This window comes from Numida meleagris, chromosome Z (assembly GCF_002078875.1).
Source record: "Numida meleagris isolate 19003 breed g44 Domestic line chromosome Z, NumMel1.0, whole genome shotgun sequence".
NCBI lineage: Eukaryota > Metazoa > Chordata > Aves > Galliformes > Numididae > Numida > Numida meleagris.
This window is the reverse complement of record NC_034438.1, coordinates 843567-859673: the sequence shown is the minus strand read 5'-3', so window position 1 is coordinate 859673 and position 16107 is coordinate 843567. Positions and strand designations below refer to the sequence as shown.

Sequence of the window (16107 nt, the reverse complement as noted above, 5' to 3'; positions counted from 1 at the left end):
CCCGGAAGGACGCGGCCGGCGCAGCCGCACGGGAGCGCGGGGGGTACCGGGCTCGGGTCCGGAGCCGCCGTTGTGAGGGGCGGACGGGCGACGCTGGAGCCGAGGTGCGGCCCGGGCCGCGACGGCTCCTTTGATCACAGCCGCTCTGCCCGCAGCCGGGCCGGGGTGGCGGAGCCTGTGGAGGCCGCTGCAGCCCTGCGGGATGAGGGCGGCCGTGGTCTGAGGGGAATCAGCATCGCCACGGGGCTACGCGTTGCTCAGAGTGGACTGAAAGTTCCTTCGAGGCTACGTTTTACGCAGTGGTTAAGCGTGGGTCGGTGGCCAAGAGAGTCCAGAGGAGAGCCACGAGGACGCGCAGAGGGCTGGGTGGAGGCGGCCTGAGGGAGCGAGGGCTCAGCCTGCAGAAGGGAGGGCTGCAGGGAGACCTCGCTGCGACCTTCCAGGACCTGAGGGGAGGTTACAAGCAGGAGAGAAAGCAACTTTTCACACGGGTAGATGGTGGTAGACAAGAGAAGGAGGGGAGATTTGGAGTAGATGTTAGGGGAAGTTTTTCATAGAGAGAACGGTGAGGCACTGGCACTGCTGCCCAGAGGGGCTGTGGATGTCCCATCCTCGGAGGTGTTTGCAGCCAGGCGGGGTGGGCCCTGGGCAGCCTGATGCAGTGCTTGATCTGGTGGCCAGCATCCCTGCCCACGGCAAGGGTGGGAACTAGGTGGTCTTTGAGGTCCTTTCCACGCCAAGCCATTCTGTGATTCCATCCAAATGTGACTGCCCCTATTCCTACACTACGTGCCCATGTGGCACCCAGACACAGTGCTGGGAGCAGGCCCATGAGCTTGCTGTCCCTCCTGCCCAGTCTAAGCCAGAACACACTGCAGAGCAGGTGACAGTGAGCATCTGCCATGGGCTTCAGAGGCCCAGCACCTTCGAGGACCAAGCTGTGTAGCTGGACATGGAACTGCACTGAGTGCTGTCATCCTGTAGAGTTAACCAAGTGTTTCTCCCAAGTTAGATGCAAAAAACAGTATGTATGCTACATGGATACAGGTAGGACAGTGAATTTTGCTCACTGATGACATGTGTGTGTCCACACCTGCACTGGGCAGGTGCCTCCCACCCACCCCAGGCTGCACACTATCCTTGCTGTGCATCTCCAACATGGTGACAAGCAGTTCAATTACCTCAGCTGGAAGACGGTCCCAAATCCTGGTCACTCATTTCTTTGGGGATTATTTTGACTATTGGACCACGAAATAATGAAATAAATCACGGATATCCCTGCTGCTCTCTGGAGGAGGGTGTCTGTATGTGCTCTGGATTTTGCTGGACAGTTTTCTGGCCCCCCATTCTGGAGGGCACTGGGAATGAGAAGTGTTCAGCAGTTGTGTTCAGCAGTCAGCATTTCAGCTGCGCTCTCAGCAAAACAGTCAGGAAGGAACATGGCACTGAACTGGTTGTTCAGACTTTTCTGCACTCCTTGACTTCAGAGCCCCGTGAGCAATTCATATGCATTCCTCATATATGAGCACTGGCTTCTTGGCATGGGATCACTTTTTTTACTTCACAATTCATTTAGGTATGCATTAGATAATCATTGCCTTTGAGAAATGTGAATTGTTAGGTGATTTTTTTGTGGGTGTGTATTAATTTTAAAAGTTCGGTGTTCACTTTGGCTCCCTCAGCCTATCTGTTGGGGGTAGTTGTTCAGATTTTCTCAGTGTTTTACAGAATTTTTGCTTGCTCAACTTTAGGCAGGTCAGAAATTTCAGCCATGCCTAGCAAAGCAGTTAAGTACTCTGAAGTGTTTTAAAAGTGAGCCCAGAGCCTTATTATGAAAACCTAAGGCCAACACTTCCTCTCTCCCAGGGCCACAAGGAAATGTTAGTCACCCTCTGTGAAGCAGGATCTGCCCTCCTTGCTGCCAGCTCGCGCTCTGCCTCTGGCAGAGGTTTTCCCAGGAAGAGCCATCTGCTACGTGTAATGAAATAGTCTCTCCTAACAGACAAACTGCAGTGATCAGACTCGCTATGCTAAGGTCACGCTAGCAAAGCAACACTGAAGCTTTCGTCTGGCTTCTCAGCTCGGAAACAAAATGCATGAGCAAAATGTCTTTTATCTTGTAGTGCAGAGTCAAACCGCAGACCTGGTCCGCTGCTGAGACCCGAAGAGAGCACACAAGGGTAAGTGCATGTTTGTGGTTTGAGAGGTCAAATTGCTTGTAGTTTTAGAATGACGTGGTAACTTTTTTCCCCCTGTGTGCAAATAGAAAAATTATTGTAGAAAACAGAGAAGTAATCATAAAAGATAAACAAGTGAAGAGCAAGTTACTTTATTCTTAATGCTCTACACAAACACAGTGATTTAGTATGAGTTGGTTGGTTTTTTTTTCTTTTTTGCAACACTTGGTTTTGATAACATGTTTGATAACGTGTTGCATGTAAAATTCTGCTAAATGTTTCTGAAATTACACTCTGGTGATATTTCCATTAAGCTTCAGCAGGAGAAACAAAATTGCAAAAGCCTTACACGAGGCAACTTCCTTCTCTGAAGAACGTCTATGTGGTAGTGGGTGTCCAGAAATATGCATTTTAGTCTTTCTAAATACATACTGCATGGCCTACTGCTCACTAGTTAAAAATTTCCTCCATTCCTCAGAAAAATCTGGTCACTTGGTAGCATGCACAAATTGCTCATGCTGACAGTGTCAGATGCTTGACAAATGTTAAAAATAGATTAAGACAGATCAGTGTTAAGAGCTGTGCTGTGATTGCTTTTTTTAATTACTCTATATTAAGCTCTTCGTTAGACATACACAGAGTAGTTGCTCGTTCTTCTTATGTTTTGCCAAGGAATTATAGCTGTGGTGTTTTCTTTATGCTGTGGTGCTGTTTACAATGGGTAGTGCACTACTGTAAGAAGTTTTCAAAACATCTCTCATGTCAGAAGTTAAAGAAGCATGCTGTATTACAGTGTATTTGCCAAGGGCACGTTTTCCAGGCACCTGGTTTCTGAACAAGCAAAACTTCACCGATGTTTTTCTCATCCAGAGCTTGTCAATAGAATAGATGTGCAATAATTGGTTCAGACTGTGCAGTATCTTGCTAGTTTGATTTCCGACCGACACTGTAGGCGTTTTGACAGGCACGCTGCTCTAAATATTTGATCTAATCACAGTGTCTTGAGGTATTTTTAAAAGGATAACATAATTATTGTTGTTATTTGTATTTCATCATTAGAGATTCTAGTCAGAACTGAGTCAGAATTTCAGTACTAGGAGATACAGAACACAGTGATTGTAAATCCTTGTGTGCATGTTCCCCACTGTTACTCCATCAAATATTAGACTGAGCAGTGAGCAAACAGCTCTGTGAATGCTTACCATCCTAATATGCCAAGTTATAATTAAATTTTAGAACTGCAGTTTTTGTCATCTTGGAAATTTTAACTTTTGAAAGTTAGCAACATTGAAGAATGTGGGCATGACCACAGCATTTTTAGAAAGCAACAACTTTTTTGGAAAGTGTCTTTATAGCTGTGTTGCAAAATCACTTTGGGAAGCTTCTGTCACCCAGGGGAAGAGGAAAGTGGATCAGGAATTTCATGTGGAATTTGGTTCCATCAGTACTGATGGATGCACTGAAAAATGACTCAGAAACATGCTGACATTGGTGAAACTTTCAAAAGAAACTTTCAGTGAAAGATTTGACTTATGCTATATGAAAAGTTTTTAAAAAGAACTTGAGAATAAGCATTTAAATAGTGAAAAGCATGCATGGCAAACTTTTTGGAAAAGGGAGTTTCCAAAAATACAAATTTCCAAAGAAAGTATCATAAATACAAATTTATTGTGTGAATTTCCGTACAGAAATACCTCATGAATAAAAATCTAAATTGGAATGTAATGTCTGTTTCCATTGTACCTCTTTTCTTCAACAGGAAAACTGTGTTTTGTTTCATTTTGTTTAGTGAAGAGAAAAAAGCTAAATTTAGAGGATTTACTACGAAGTGAAAAACCTCTGTTGAGAGGCAGCCTGGATGCGGAAGAGAAAAACTGCATGTATTCCTAAATGCAAAAGATTTGTCAGTCTGGGAGCAGAAGGAATTTTGTGTGTTAGAGGAATGTTATAGCTGTACAAATTGCATGCAGACTCTTTGCAAGTAAGTTATGACATATTTAATAATTTTTTTCCAGGGAGAGTGTAGAGTGAATTGTCATAGAATCATAGAATCACCAAGTTTGGAAAAGACCTCCAAGATCATCCAGTCCAACCGTCCACATACCACCAACAGTTCTCACTATTCTCACTATGAATACAACATATAAACATTCCTTGAACACCTCCAGGGACGGTGACTCCACCACCTCCCTGGGCAGCCCATTCCAGCGCCTGACCTCTCTTTCAGAGAATAAATTTCTCCTGATGTCCAACCATGAACCTCCCTTGCTGCTATGTGAAGACATTCCCTCTCATCCTATTGCTGCTTACACAGGAGAAGAGGCCAAACTCCCACCTCACCACAACCTCCTTTCAGGTAGTTGTAAAGAGCGATGAGGTCTCCCCTGAGCCTCCTCTTCTCCAGATTAAAATATCCCAGTTTCCTCAGCTGTTCCTCATAAGACTTGTGCCCCAGATCCTGCAGAGCATCGTTGCACTTGTCTGGATACAGTCCAGGACCTCGGTGTCTTTCTTGTAGTGAGGGGCATTAACCTTTGAACATGTCTGCATTTGAGCAAAAGACTTGGATTTCACAGATGGCTGGATGGCAGCTTGGGTACTGTTTGTATGGTGCCATAATTGTGGAAAGGACATGTAAGGTTACTTGACAGATTAGGCCTGTGCATTCTTTCTATCCCTGCAAATCAAGAGTCACAGTGATAAAATAGTAATCAGCCCAGGAGTCAGGGTCATTAAAGTGAAAGCTTTGTAAACAGTGAAGTTCCATTTTATGTTGCTTTCACTGCTGCAATTTATTTGCTATATTGCAAGCTATTGCAGTAACTGTTTATGTTATTCCTTCATTTTTTACCTATGCATCCTAGGAATCACTGTTACAATGGTATGTAATTCCTATTCTTTAAACAGTTCAATCCGATCTACTGACCAAAATGCATATAAAGTCCTGTTTCCCCAAGTTCCATAGGAATCAATAATTACACAAACAAGCCTTCTTGTGGCCAGCTCCTCACCCCAAGCTTTCCTGTTTGCATCTAGATGAAAGTACCTTTGTTTTCCTCGGTATTGCACACAGTATTTGTCCCTGGGTCACACAGACTGAGAGCATGGCCAGGCTGGGGCAGAACTTCTTTACGTCCTGCGTGCTTGTTCTGTGCCTGAGCCAAGCAGGCCTGATGCTGTGTCCTCCTTACTTTTTTTATAAAATCTTACTCTCCACACCAACTAGATTACTGATTGGATCTGTGTAGTATATGACCACTTCTACTTGTCATAAAGGAAAGTTTTGTGGTTATTTGTGCGATTTTTTGGAGTTCTTTCACATTTATCTTCTGTGAAGTCAGGTTAGACCAGCCAGGTTTCTTTGTGGTAAGCTACCTGTCAAGAGAACATCTTTAAAAAGGGATGTATGTATATGGGTATTGTATGGCATGGAGAAGGAGCTGCTGGTGCATAAAGTTTAACTGAATGGTCTAGGGGATTGTTTTTTGAATGGGCAAGTCCAGATCCCAGACTTTAGCCTCCAGAGTGGAGGTAATATTAGAAAACTGCTGGCATTTGGGGAATTTGTTCTTTCAGCCGAAGTATCTCAGGATAAACAGTGAAGCAGATAAGTTACTGACTTTCTAAACATGATCTGTCTGATAGAGAAGTGTTAACAGAGTAGGCAAACACGTATTGACATTTTCCTCACAGATATGTAAGCAGGACAAATATTGTGCTTCCTGTATATTCAAGTCTTTCTCCATGATCATTTAGGATAATGTAGTTTTGTCTTCTAGCCAGTGATGACATTCGGCATAGCAATCTCTTTCTAACTGTAAGCTCCTATCAAAAAATCCAAATAAACAAACAAAAAAATCAACAAAGATTTTGATCCCGGTATGGGAGAATCTCCCTCTGCTCCCCACATCTTCTGTCAGCCCTGACTGTGAAACTTAACTCTTTCATCAGATCTGTCTGATTTAAATTAGTTTTTGTAACATTAAGAGAAGTAAGAACGTTGAAAGTCATATCCAACATGTTTTGATTGGAATTCTGCAATTATTTCAGTCTTACATTTCATGTATGGACCTCAGAATTCATCCATGAAGTTGTGTAGCATTAACACTCACTCATCAGAAATAGTGTTGCCAGCAGGAGCAGAGAAGTGATCGTCCCTCTGTACTCAGCACTGACGAGGCCACACCTTGAGTACTGCATTCAGGTTTGGGTCCCTCACTACAAGAAAGACTTTGAGGCCCAGGAGCTTGTTCAGAGAAGGGCAACAGGGCTGTGAGGAGTCCGGAGCACAGGTGTTATGGAGAGTGACTGAGAGAACTGGGATTATTTAGCCTGGAGAAGAGGAGGCTCAGGGGAGAGAGACCTCATCACTCTCTACAACTACCTGAAAGGAGGTTGAGGTGAGGTGGAGGTTGGCCTCTTCTCCCATGTAATTAGTGTTAGGACGAGAGGGAATGGCCTCAAGTTCCACCAGGGGAGGTTCATGGTTGCACACTGGGAAAAACTTCTCCAAAAGAGCAGTCAGGTGCTGGAACAAGCTGCCCAGGGAGGTGGTGGAGTCACCATCCCTGGAAGCGTTCAAGGAATGTTTAGATGTTGTACTGAGGGACATGGTTTAGTGGGAAATATTGGTGATAGGTGGACGGTTGGATTGGATGATCTTGGAGGTCTTTTCCAACCTTGGTGATTCTATGATTCTGTGATTTATACTCACATAAGATGGCCAGTGCAGAAGATTGCTGCTCCTGGGAAGTGTATCTGCATGTCAAATCTCATCATCTGCTTGCTGGGTCTCTGTTTTTACACAGAACTTATGAAGAAGGGGTAGAAACAGGGTGGGAAAAAAGCGAGAACTTGGGAATTTCAGAGATTTATTGAGAAGAACTGTGCAGAAGTCCTTCCTTGGAATCAGCACAGGAAGTCTTGAAGAGCACAAATCTGTTCTGAACTGCACTGCCTGAACTGCTGGACTAAAACTGATGTGTCTGAGAGAGTTTCCACTTCACCTGTCATCAAGCTTTGCTCAAATACCTCATCAGGAATCAGGACGTTCATGAGCTGTGGCTTGAAAAGCATGTAGTTTACAAAAATAGACGTGAATACGCCTCTAGTTTCCTTTTGATTTTAGTGCTTTTACTTTTCATCATTTCAAGGTTTGTCCTTTTAGTTGTGGCCAGTGGTTTAATGTTTCATTTTTCTGGAAACTGAAAACTAAGATTATCATACCCTTGGCTGATGCACAGAGCCTTCAAGAATATGTCATGGGATTCTTAATTAACAAAGTGAACTAAGGAGAGCAGACCAAAAAATCAGTAGGAAATAATGATTCAAGTACAAATTTCATATTAGTCATAACAATGGCCAATAAAAAACTACATGCCTGTTGCAGATGGACTTGCACGTTTGTAGGCTTGTGCACTGAAGTGCAATCAAATTTAATCCTTGACCGGTTAAGTGAAAGGGGTTCGCCACATGTTGCGACGCCCAGCATGTGTGAACAGTGGCAGCTAATTTAGTAAAGATACGGTCTTAAGGAGGTTACAAGCACCCATTGTTTATTTAGCTGACCACTTTTCTTGAATTATCAGGTACCCCAGACCCAGTGTCAACCTGGAATACGAAAGCCAAAATACCAGCTGGGGGGAAGAGTATTTCTTAACATGAGACAATTGAGGGTTGTCAGTTCCATTCCTTCCATATGTTGAGTTAAGATAACCCTGCGTGGGCTGGGACAGCATTTTCTTTTCCAGCCCTTTGTGCTGGGTGGGCGTGAGAGTGGGCATTTGTAGGATGCATGCAGTCATACTCACGTGGAGGCTTTGGTGTACCTAAGCAATGTTCTTGTTGTCGAAAGCATGTTTGCATCGGTCATTGAACTGCGGTAGTGTGCGAGATACAGACACAGACCAGGTGCCCATTGTCCATATGCAGAATGGTCTCTGGCACAAGGACTGGTGTCCTGTGATAAGAGGGGAAGCAATCTGTGGGCATGGGCAGGTGCTGCGGGCATGGCACGGGGAGGTGCACCTGAGTGATAGGATGGAGTGAGTGTGGCCAGTTGCCAAGAACAGATAACATGGAGAGCAGGGAGAAAACAAGGGAAAAACTTCAGAGAGATATCAGAGGGAGTTTTTTTTTATTGACTCCAGAAGCAACAAACAGGAAGACAAAAATCATCTCCTAAATTTATAAAACACGTGATCTTTTTCTAGAAATAGCCCTGTGAATGTAAAACTGCTTCAAAAGAATAAAATCCCTTTTCCTAATAATGAATTAAAGTAGGGAAAGACTGATACAGGAGAGGAAAATTAACTTCCACTGTTTAACCAGATTTGTATATTTTTGTCACTTAGAAAAACTTTGCCAGCATTGCCAACATTTGCCAACATGAGCTAAACCTACAGTTCCTTAGGAAATCATTAGGGGCAGTTTTGTGTCCAAGACCATCTGCAAAACATCTGATATTGAAAATGAAGGGCAGTTAAAACACTGTTCTTCTCATATTAAAAGGTAATCTTTCAAAAATATGTTTGTCTCAATTAGAATAAATAATCGAATATTTAACATTCAAAAAAGTTTCAAAACAAGGCTCAAACTGGAAAGAAAAAGTTGACATCTTAATGAAAATAAGACTGAAAAATCCATTTTTTTAAATTTAAAATTGAAATATCAAACCAAGATTTCACTGCAAATAAGTTTTTCAAAATCAGTATGGAACTGTAACAAAGTGTCAATTTTAAATTTTGATTTGAGCTCGTTTTCAGGTCATTAGCCAGTTGCTGATGGTGAATTGTCATGGCCTCCAGTTTGTCTTTCCTTGGTGAATTTTGTTTTGTCTTTTCTGTGACAAGTTTTCTTGAAGAGCAGAGAGAGTATCATAATAACAGCTCTTTTTACAGTTTCTGTTTAAATTAAATAATTGAAATTAGAGTTATATCTAATATCTTCTATTTTCTCTCCAAATTAAAAAAAGAAAAATAAATAATATTTTCATCTTTGGTGGAAAAGCATAATTTATGGCCATTTTCCTCATGGAATATTATTTTGCTTTAATTTCCGTTGTTGGATCTGACAAAATGCACAGCAATCTGATACAATTTTCATATCAATAAATCTGACAGCTTTTTTCCCCCTTAATGTCAAAATGCAGCTGAACTAAGATAATGATAACTGTGTAGTACAATTGCTTTGGTAAAAAGTATTCATGAGTCAATGTGCATTAAAAATTGTTGCCAAGGTTCTTTTCATCTGGGAAAATTACTTTTAAAATAATTTATACCCTCCAAAAGAAGAGGAAAGAGGCATCTGGTCTTCAGAAAAGCAAAGATGAAAGCAGATTTGAAAGAATGCAACAGGGGACATTAGGCAAATGCGCATTTAAGAGGCGATGCGTGAGTGCTAGGGGTTAGTTCATGGCACTGTAATCAAATGGATGATGGAAAGATTAATCTTTACTGCTCCATCTTTTCCTGTTAAATATCTGCATTTCTCAGAGTTGAAATGGAAAGCAAAATGTGATCATAGATCTGAAAGCCTGAAGAGGATGGGATCCAACACCTTTTTTCTCCAGACTCTGGTTGCACATGGGGTCTAGACTGATGTTCAAACACTGGCATGAAGCAAGTGTAGAGTATTGGCCCAGGGCCCAGTCAGCAGGTGCCCACAGTATTTGAAACCACCACAGTATGCATCACTTATTTTCTTCTTGCCATCTGAGGCAGGGGAGCCCCTATTGCAGTAGACCTTGAACCAGATTGCTTCTTGGGCTCCAAGGTGGCAGGCTGAGAGGCCTGAACCTCAGCTGCCTGCCCTGCTCCTCCATGGGAATCACTGGCACTGGCTGCATGGCTTCTCCTCCCCATCCCCCCCCCTTCCCCCTTCCTACTCTCCCTCCCCCTCTTCCTCTCCCTCTCCCCTCCCCAGCCCCTTCTCCTTTCCCCTTGGGGGACATTATCCCATATCTTTCCCTTTAACCTTCTTAATCCTCCTTTCCCCCTTCTAGGAACTCTCTGGAAAAGGTGTCTGTGGCAGGGTTTCCTTGAAGGAAATGAAAATATACCCAGCTGCTCTGTGCTGTTTACGAGATGTAGATTCCAAGCAAGCCTTGTGAGCACCTTGCTCGTTGGCCATTAGCTCCCCACGTATTTTCTTACTGACTTTGATAAGTGTCTGCAATGAGCTGTGGCATCTTGCGGCTGTGAGAGGTAGCAGGGAAAGGCCGCAGTGGGAGAAGCTGGGAAGCAAAAGGAGAATAAGCAGAGGTGTCTTTATGCTGTGTTGTCAGATGAGCAGAATGGCAGGGAAGGTTTTCCTGCTGTTCCTTCTGTCAAACTGGCTCAGTGAATAAAAACAGGACATTATCTTTCAGAATGTTTAGTTTGGCATCTTTCCTGAGATCAAATGGTTTACTCTGGTGGCAGAGTTCCTGGACTGTGGGAAAGACTGTAGTGAAGAATCACCCAAAATGCCTCTAGCAGTATACAGAAGCATCTGAAATATCTAAAATCTGAAGATTTGGGAATGTTTTAAAAAATAAAATGCTGTTTGCTTCTTTGTTTTTGCAGGAAAAGAGAGATGCTTGCATTCTACTTTGTATTTAGTTATTTAATTGATGGAAGACCTTTGGTGTATTTCGCTTTGTTTTTACCCAAGTTCTGTTTTGCTGTATCATTTTGCTACTCAACAACTGTTTGAAAGTAAGGCTAAATCAGGAAATTGAAGCTGGCCAGACTCATTTCATTACTCTCTCACCACAGAAATGGTAAACATCGAGCCACAGAACTGCTCTCAGCACAAGTAGCCCAAGAAAATATAACCAGACTGATTTTTCCAGGTATCACTACAAACACATTTTAGAATTCAGAATCATAGAATCATCTAGATTGGAAAGGACCTTCAAGGTCGTTGAGTCTGACCATCAACCTGACCTACTGAGTCCCACCACTAAATCACGTCATTTAATGTAACTTTTAATCACATTCTAAGGGATACTTGCTTCCTGCCTGTTTCCTTATATGTACATATTATATATATACGTGCATATATATGCATATAATGTCTCTATGATGCCAGTTTGACTATCAGAATAGCATCTAGCTGGTACCTGTAGAAGTCATGCTTGCGTCGATATTTGCATTGGTCTGCATATTTCTGTTGCATTTAGAAATGTCTAAATGACATGCACTAAAGCATATTTTGTGCTGCTATGTGTATGTGCAGGCATACTGAAGGATTTTTCTTCCTAGCACAAATCACTTCGGACAGCTGCAGCGTGTCCCCTCTAAGTGGCTCTGCACAGCTAACTGGATTATAGTTACTGCTGTTAATGTTTGATCTTGATCTTTAAATCATGGTGACTCCTTTTTTTGGAAATACTTGAAACTGTGTGGCAGTTTGCCATCTTTTAGAAAATATGTACATATTGTAATAATAGGTATGTGTTTTTAAATTCATTTTAAAGTTAAGATTTTTCTTATTTGCAGGTGCACAGAGCAAGATGCTGCACTTTATTGGACAGTATCTGGGAACTGTTTGACGGCTAGACTGACCTTCTGTTCAACTCTTGTTGAGCAGGAATGACGTGCAAACATTGCATCTTCCCCAGAATTGCTTGCTGACCTAAATGACTATGACGAAAACTTCAGCCTAAAATGAGCAGAATGAGGAACATTTTTCACAACACAAGAGTTATGCCTACGAGAGTGACCCCATGGTAATTTCAACGAATTCTAGCTCTTCAAAAATCAGTGTTTTATTACACAAGAAGCTCAGAAGTATTGTTCCCATGTGAGGAATCCCACAAACACTTGCCTAACATGGAAGACAATGTGGATGTAAAAAACATATTTAAAACACAGGAAAATACTTGCTGTGCAAGGAATGTATCACAGAATGGTGATGACCTAATTAATTTTAACAGTATGGTCTGTGTCGCTGCTGGAAAAGCAGAGAAAAGTTGCAGCAGACAGGTGCATTCCTGCCCTGCAGATCTATTCACTGATTGTACAGACAACTGTTGCCTTCATGTGGAAGACTTTGTTTCTGATCAGCCTCTGGCAGATGTCCAGGCATATGAAAAGACCCAGCTCCACAGGTCTCTACCCAGGAACACCCTGCTAAGTGAGCAGGCAGACAGTCCCATAGTAAATCTCAATTATTTTGTAAAAGATGATTCTGAAAATTCTGGCGGTATTCTGGAGGGTTATCCAAGCGTAAGTGATGACTTTTATGATGATGGCCTCGAGTATTTAGAATGTTCAGATCTGCTGACAGTACATGAAAATGAAATCTGGGAAAAGAAATTACAATTTTTATTAGAAAGCGATGACGAAGATGATTTAAAGCTGAGTAAGGATTGTGATGGGTGTGCTTACTTCCTCAGTGAAATGCCGTGCCTGTTTCGAGTGTCAGATAACACTACGCCTATGGATACCACCATTGGCCTCTGTGGTCATCACTCAAAATTCAAAGGAGTAAATGTAAGGAGAGACCCCTCTACTTACAGCCAGTCCACTCTGCAGACAGAGATGACTCTCACTGTTGGACACCACCGAGAGAAAACTACTGGTTTGAAAGATAAAGAGAACTGTAAAGTGCCAGTTGCACCTGCAGCCTTTGAAAATGACTATCTTAAAACAGAAGAAAAAAATAATGGAAGTGTCCAGTCAGCTGCAGATTTCTCAGCTGACAAAGCACAGATTGGGGATAATGCACATGCAATGGCGGACTCCTCTACTAGTGACACGGGTGCTGCTTTGACAAATTTGACTTCAGAAACAATGACAGAAAGCAATATGGACGCAGATTTGGTGGATGAAAGCTCACTGCTGCCAGAAGAAGGGAGAAGAAATTTGTTGGAAGAAAATGCGAGGCATGCTGTCTGTACCTTAACGGAAAGTCTAAGAAGAAACATTTTAAAGTTGTTGAATCCTAAAGAGCTTTGCAGATATGTAAGTAATATAGGTCAATCTTTTCAGACTGCAGCAGAAATTGAATCCAGTGCTTTGTCTCCAAGTCAGGAAGGTGTCCTTTCAACACAAATCCGTGAGGAGACCGAAAGCTTGCAAATGGAGGCTGGTTTGTGTCACACAGAAGAGGCAGATAAAGAGTCTTGTTGGGAACAGAAAAGGACTTGGGGCTTGTCTGAGCAAAATCAGGTGTCATATGAAAACGTCTCACCCAGGGTAAGTAAAGTGTTTCTCATTTGATAGAAAGAGCTGTTCTACTGATTTGAATGGTTTTCATTCCCGTTTGTCACAAAATAATGCAAATTTAAATTACTTTGAAAGATACTATTCATGCAGTTCTGAATGACAGCTACGTCTGGGAAGGAAATCTGGTTTTGAAAAAGGCCCAAATAAACCATAAGCTGTTCTAATTATAGAGTGAGACTGATAATAGTAAGAGGCACTAATGGGACTCTGGACAGCTGGATAGGGAAATCTGATATTTTGGCTATCACACAGGTCTTATCAAAGCAATGTTTCTTTCAGCCAGAAGGTTTCTCACATCTCTTTTGTGAGCAGAGAACAGTTTGATTTACTTTAGTTTATATTCAAAGAACAAAATTGTCTCCATTTATGGTGCTGGAAGCCTTAAACAAATCGGCAAAGGTTTGCTCTGAATTTATATCAAGGAGGGGAATTTATTCTAGAGGATTAATGTTATGGAGATAAATTGAGCTGTGCTTTTTGAAAGTAAAGCAATGAAAGGTTTAGACGTTCCAGTGGAAATGTAAAAAGCAATAACACATCAGACCTCCAAACTGACACTCTCCAAAGACGTACATATTTTATGTTGTTGGTAGGAAACTGACATGGGAAATCAGCACACTGACAGTACTGTATTGACTGATATGATGCTGCACCAGCTTTCGTAAGTGGGAGAATTGGATCATACTTTTTATTTCAGATAGTGAAGTTTGAAGACGTATATTTATGAGCATTAAATCATGAATATTCTCTTTATCACTCACTTTACTGATTTTAAAGTGCGTAGCCAAGTGCACAGAAAAAATAGTTATGACAAATAAACACAAGCTTTTTCCAATTCCACAGCTCTGCCTCATTTATATTCTTTAAGTAATAATGTCTCCCAGCTGAGAATCAGACTGTCTATAATCTGACCACTGAAGTGTCTTAAGCAATCAAAAATCACTAAGTTCTCATCCCGAAAAGCATTTATAAATTTCTGTTTTTATGGTATATAAAATTCCAATCACATTTTAGCAGCACGCAATGTAATTATGATAGAGAATATTCCACGTTGAAATAGACTTACTAAGAATTTCCTGATGTTACGTGTTGCTATGGTTTGCATGAGGCATTTTTTTCATTTTTTTCCAACTGCAGTACAATAACTTAAATACCAGAACTAGCAAAGAGCAGCTTACATAGGTGTAAGTTCCATGGCCAGGCTTCACACTGGCTAGTTAATATTCTTTCTACCTGCAGTCAATAGGTATTTGGGCATCCATGACTAAAACTCAGTATTACTTAAAAATTAAGCAGGACAGAAATGCCTGCGCAGAAATGAGCTACAGATTACCACAACCCAAAATCCATTTTTTAAACAAATGAGAACAAGGATTAAATTTAGAGGTAAATTCCAAACTGTGTGATCTTGACAAGGAATCAAAAAAATTTATCCCATCTAGGATCTACTATCCGTGACACAATAAGTAGGTGGGCAGCTTCTCACAAGTCCCATATAGAAAGCCAGAAACTCCTCAGCAATCTGCTACTGTAACCTAAGTAAGGCAAAAGAGAATCAACCTCCCATTGCTGCACACAAGTTTACGTAGAAGTGCACTGTTGTGTTAGCTGGAGCTCAGTGTTTGAGACAGCTCTGCCAAGAAGAATTTGTGGGAAAAAATGCTGGTAACCACTTTTGAAGAGTTTTGTATTTTCCTTCTCTGTGTGATGAATCAGGTCTGCTTAGAGCTACATAGCAGCCACAGAACCACAGCACTAATTACTCGAGGATTTACACTTCCTTTCTTTCCCATTCCCCTCGATGCCAAGTAGCTTCTAACTGGAACAACCTTTGCAGTCTGTCTTGTGCAGCAACTGCTGTCCTGGGTGACCTCCTTCCATTAGATAGACAAGGTGGGAAGCTCCTGACTCCTCTCATGCCCTCATGGTCTAGTGCCGGGTAAAATTCTGTATTTATTTAGTGCTGCAAAGCAGCTTAATACATCATAAAAACCAACTGCACGAGTGTATTACATACATACAAGAGAGCCAGGAAGCTTCAAGTCTGCAAAGTTCTCATTCAAGAGGCCATCTCTACCTAGTATTCAGCCAGCACCTCAGCACAAGGTACTCCTGAATTTCAGAGCCTGCATCATCTGGCCTACCAGATGTCAGAGATTTTCGTAGAATCATAGAATCATTAAGGTTGGAAAAGACCTCTAAGATCATCTAGTCCAACCATCCACTACCTCCAATATTTCCCACTAAACCACATCTCTAACTACTACATCTGCCCTTTCCTTAAACATCTCCAGGGATGCTGACTCCACCACCTCCACTGGCAACATGTTCCAGAGTCTGACCTCACTTTCTAAGAAGAAATTCTTCCTAATATCCAAACTGAACCTCCCCGATGCAACAAGAGGCCATTTCCTCTTGTCCTATTGCTGTTACCTGGGAGCAGAGGCCAACATCCACCTCGCAACAACCTCCTATCTGGGAGTTGGAGAGGGCAATAAAGTCTGCCTTGAACCTTCTCTTCTCCAGACTAAGCAATCCCAGTTCCCTCAGCTGCTCTTCATATGACTTGTGGTTGAGGTCCTGCTGGAACTGGCAGGTTCAAAGGGATTCCATGGAATAAGCTAAATTTTTACTGTCTGTACTGTTATCTCGGGAAGAATGGTGTGTTTTGTTAGCATATTTCTCTAGTGTTTTTTTTTTCAGCTAGAGATTCTCTT

General features: G+C 41.9%; 1 protein-coding gene across 7 annotated transcripts in view; it reads left to right on the top strand.

Moving 5' to 3' along the window:
• The window catches only part of ALPK2 (alpha kinase 2), a 41815-nt gene continuing 25714 nt past the window's right edge, over positions 7 to 16107 (top strand). For 2 of the 7 annotated variants that reach the window (XM_021380126.1, XM_021380127.1), the window contains exons 1-2: positions 94 to 2180; positions 11660 to 13360. In XM_021380126.1, coding sequence (XP_021235801.1) covers positions 11993 to 13360 — 1368 coding nt within the window. In that variant the 5' untranslated portion in view covers positions 94 to 2180; positions 11660 to 11992. Of the gene's footprint in view, positions 2181 to 3936; positions 4159 to 11659; positions 13361 to 16107 lie in introns of all 7 variants that reach the window. The other 5 variants (XM_021380125.1, XM_021380122.1, XM_021380124.1 and 2 more) reach the window with 5 other exon arrangements.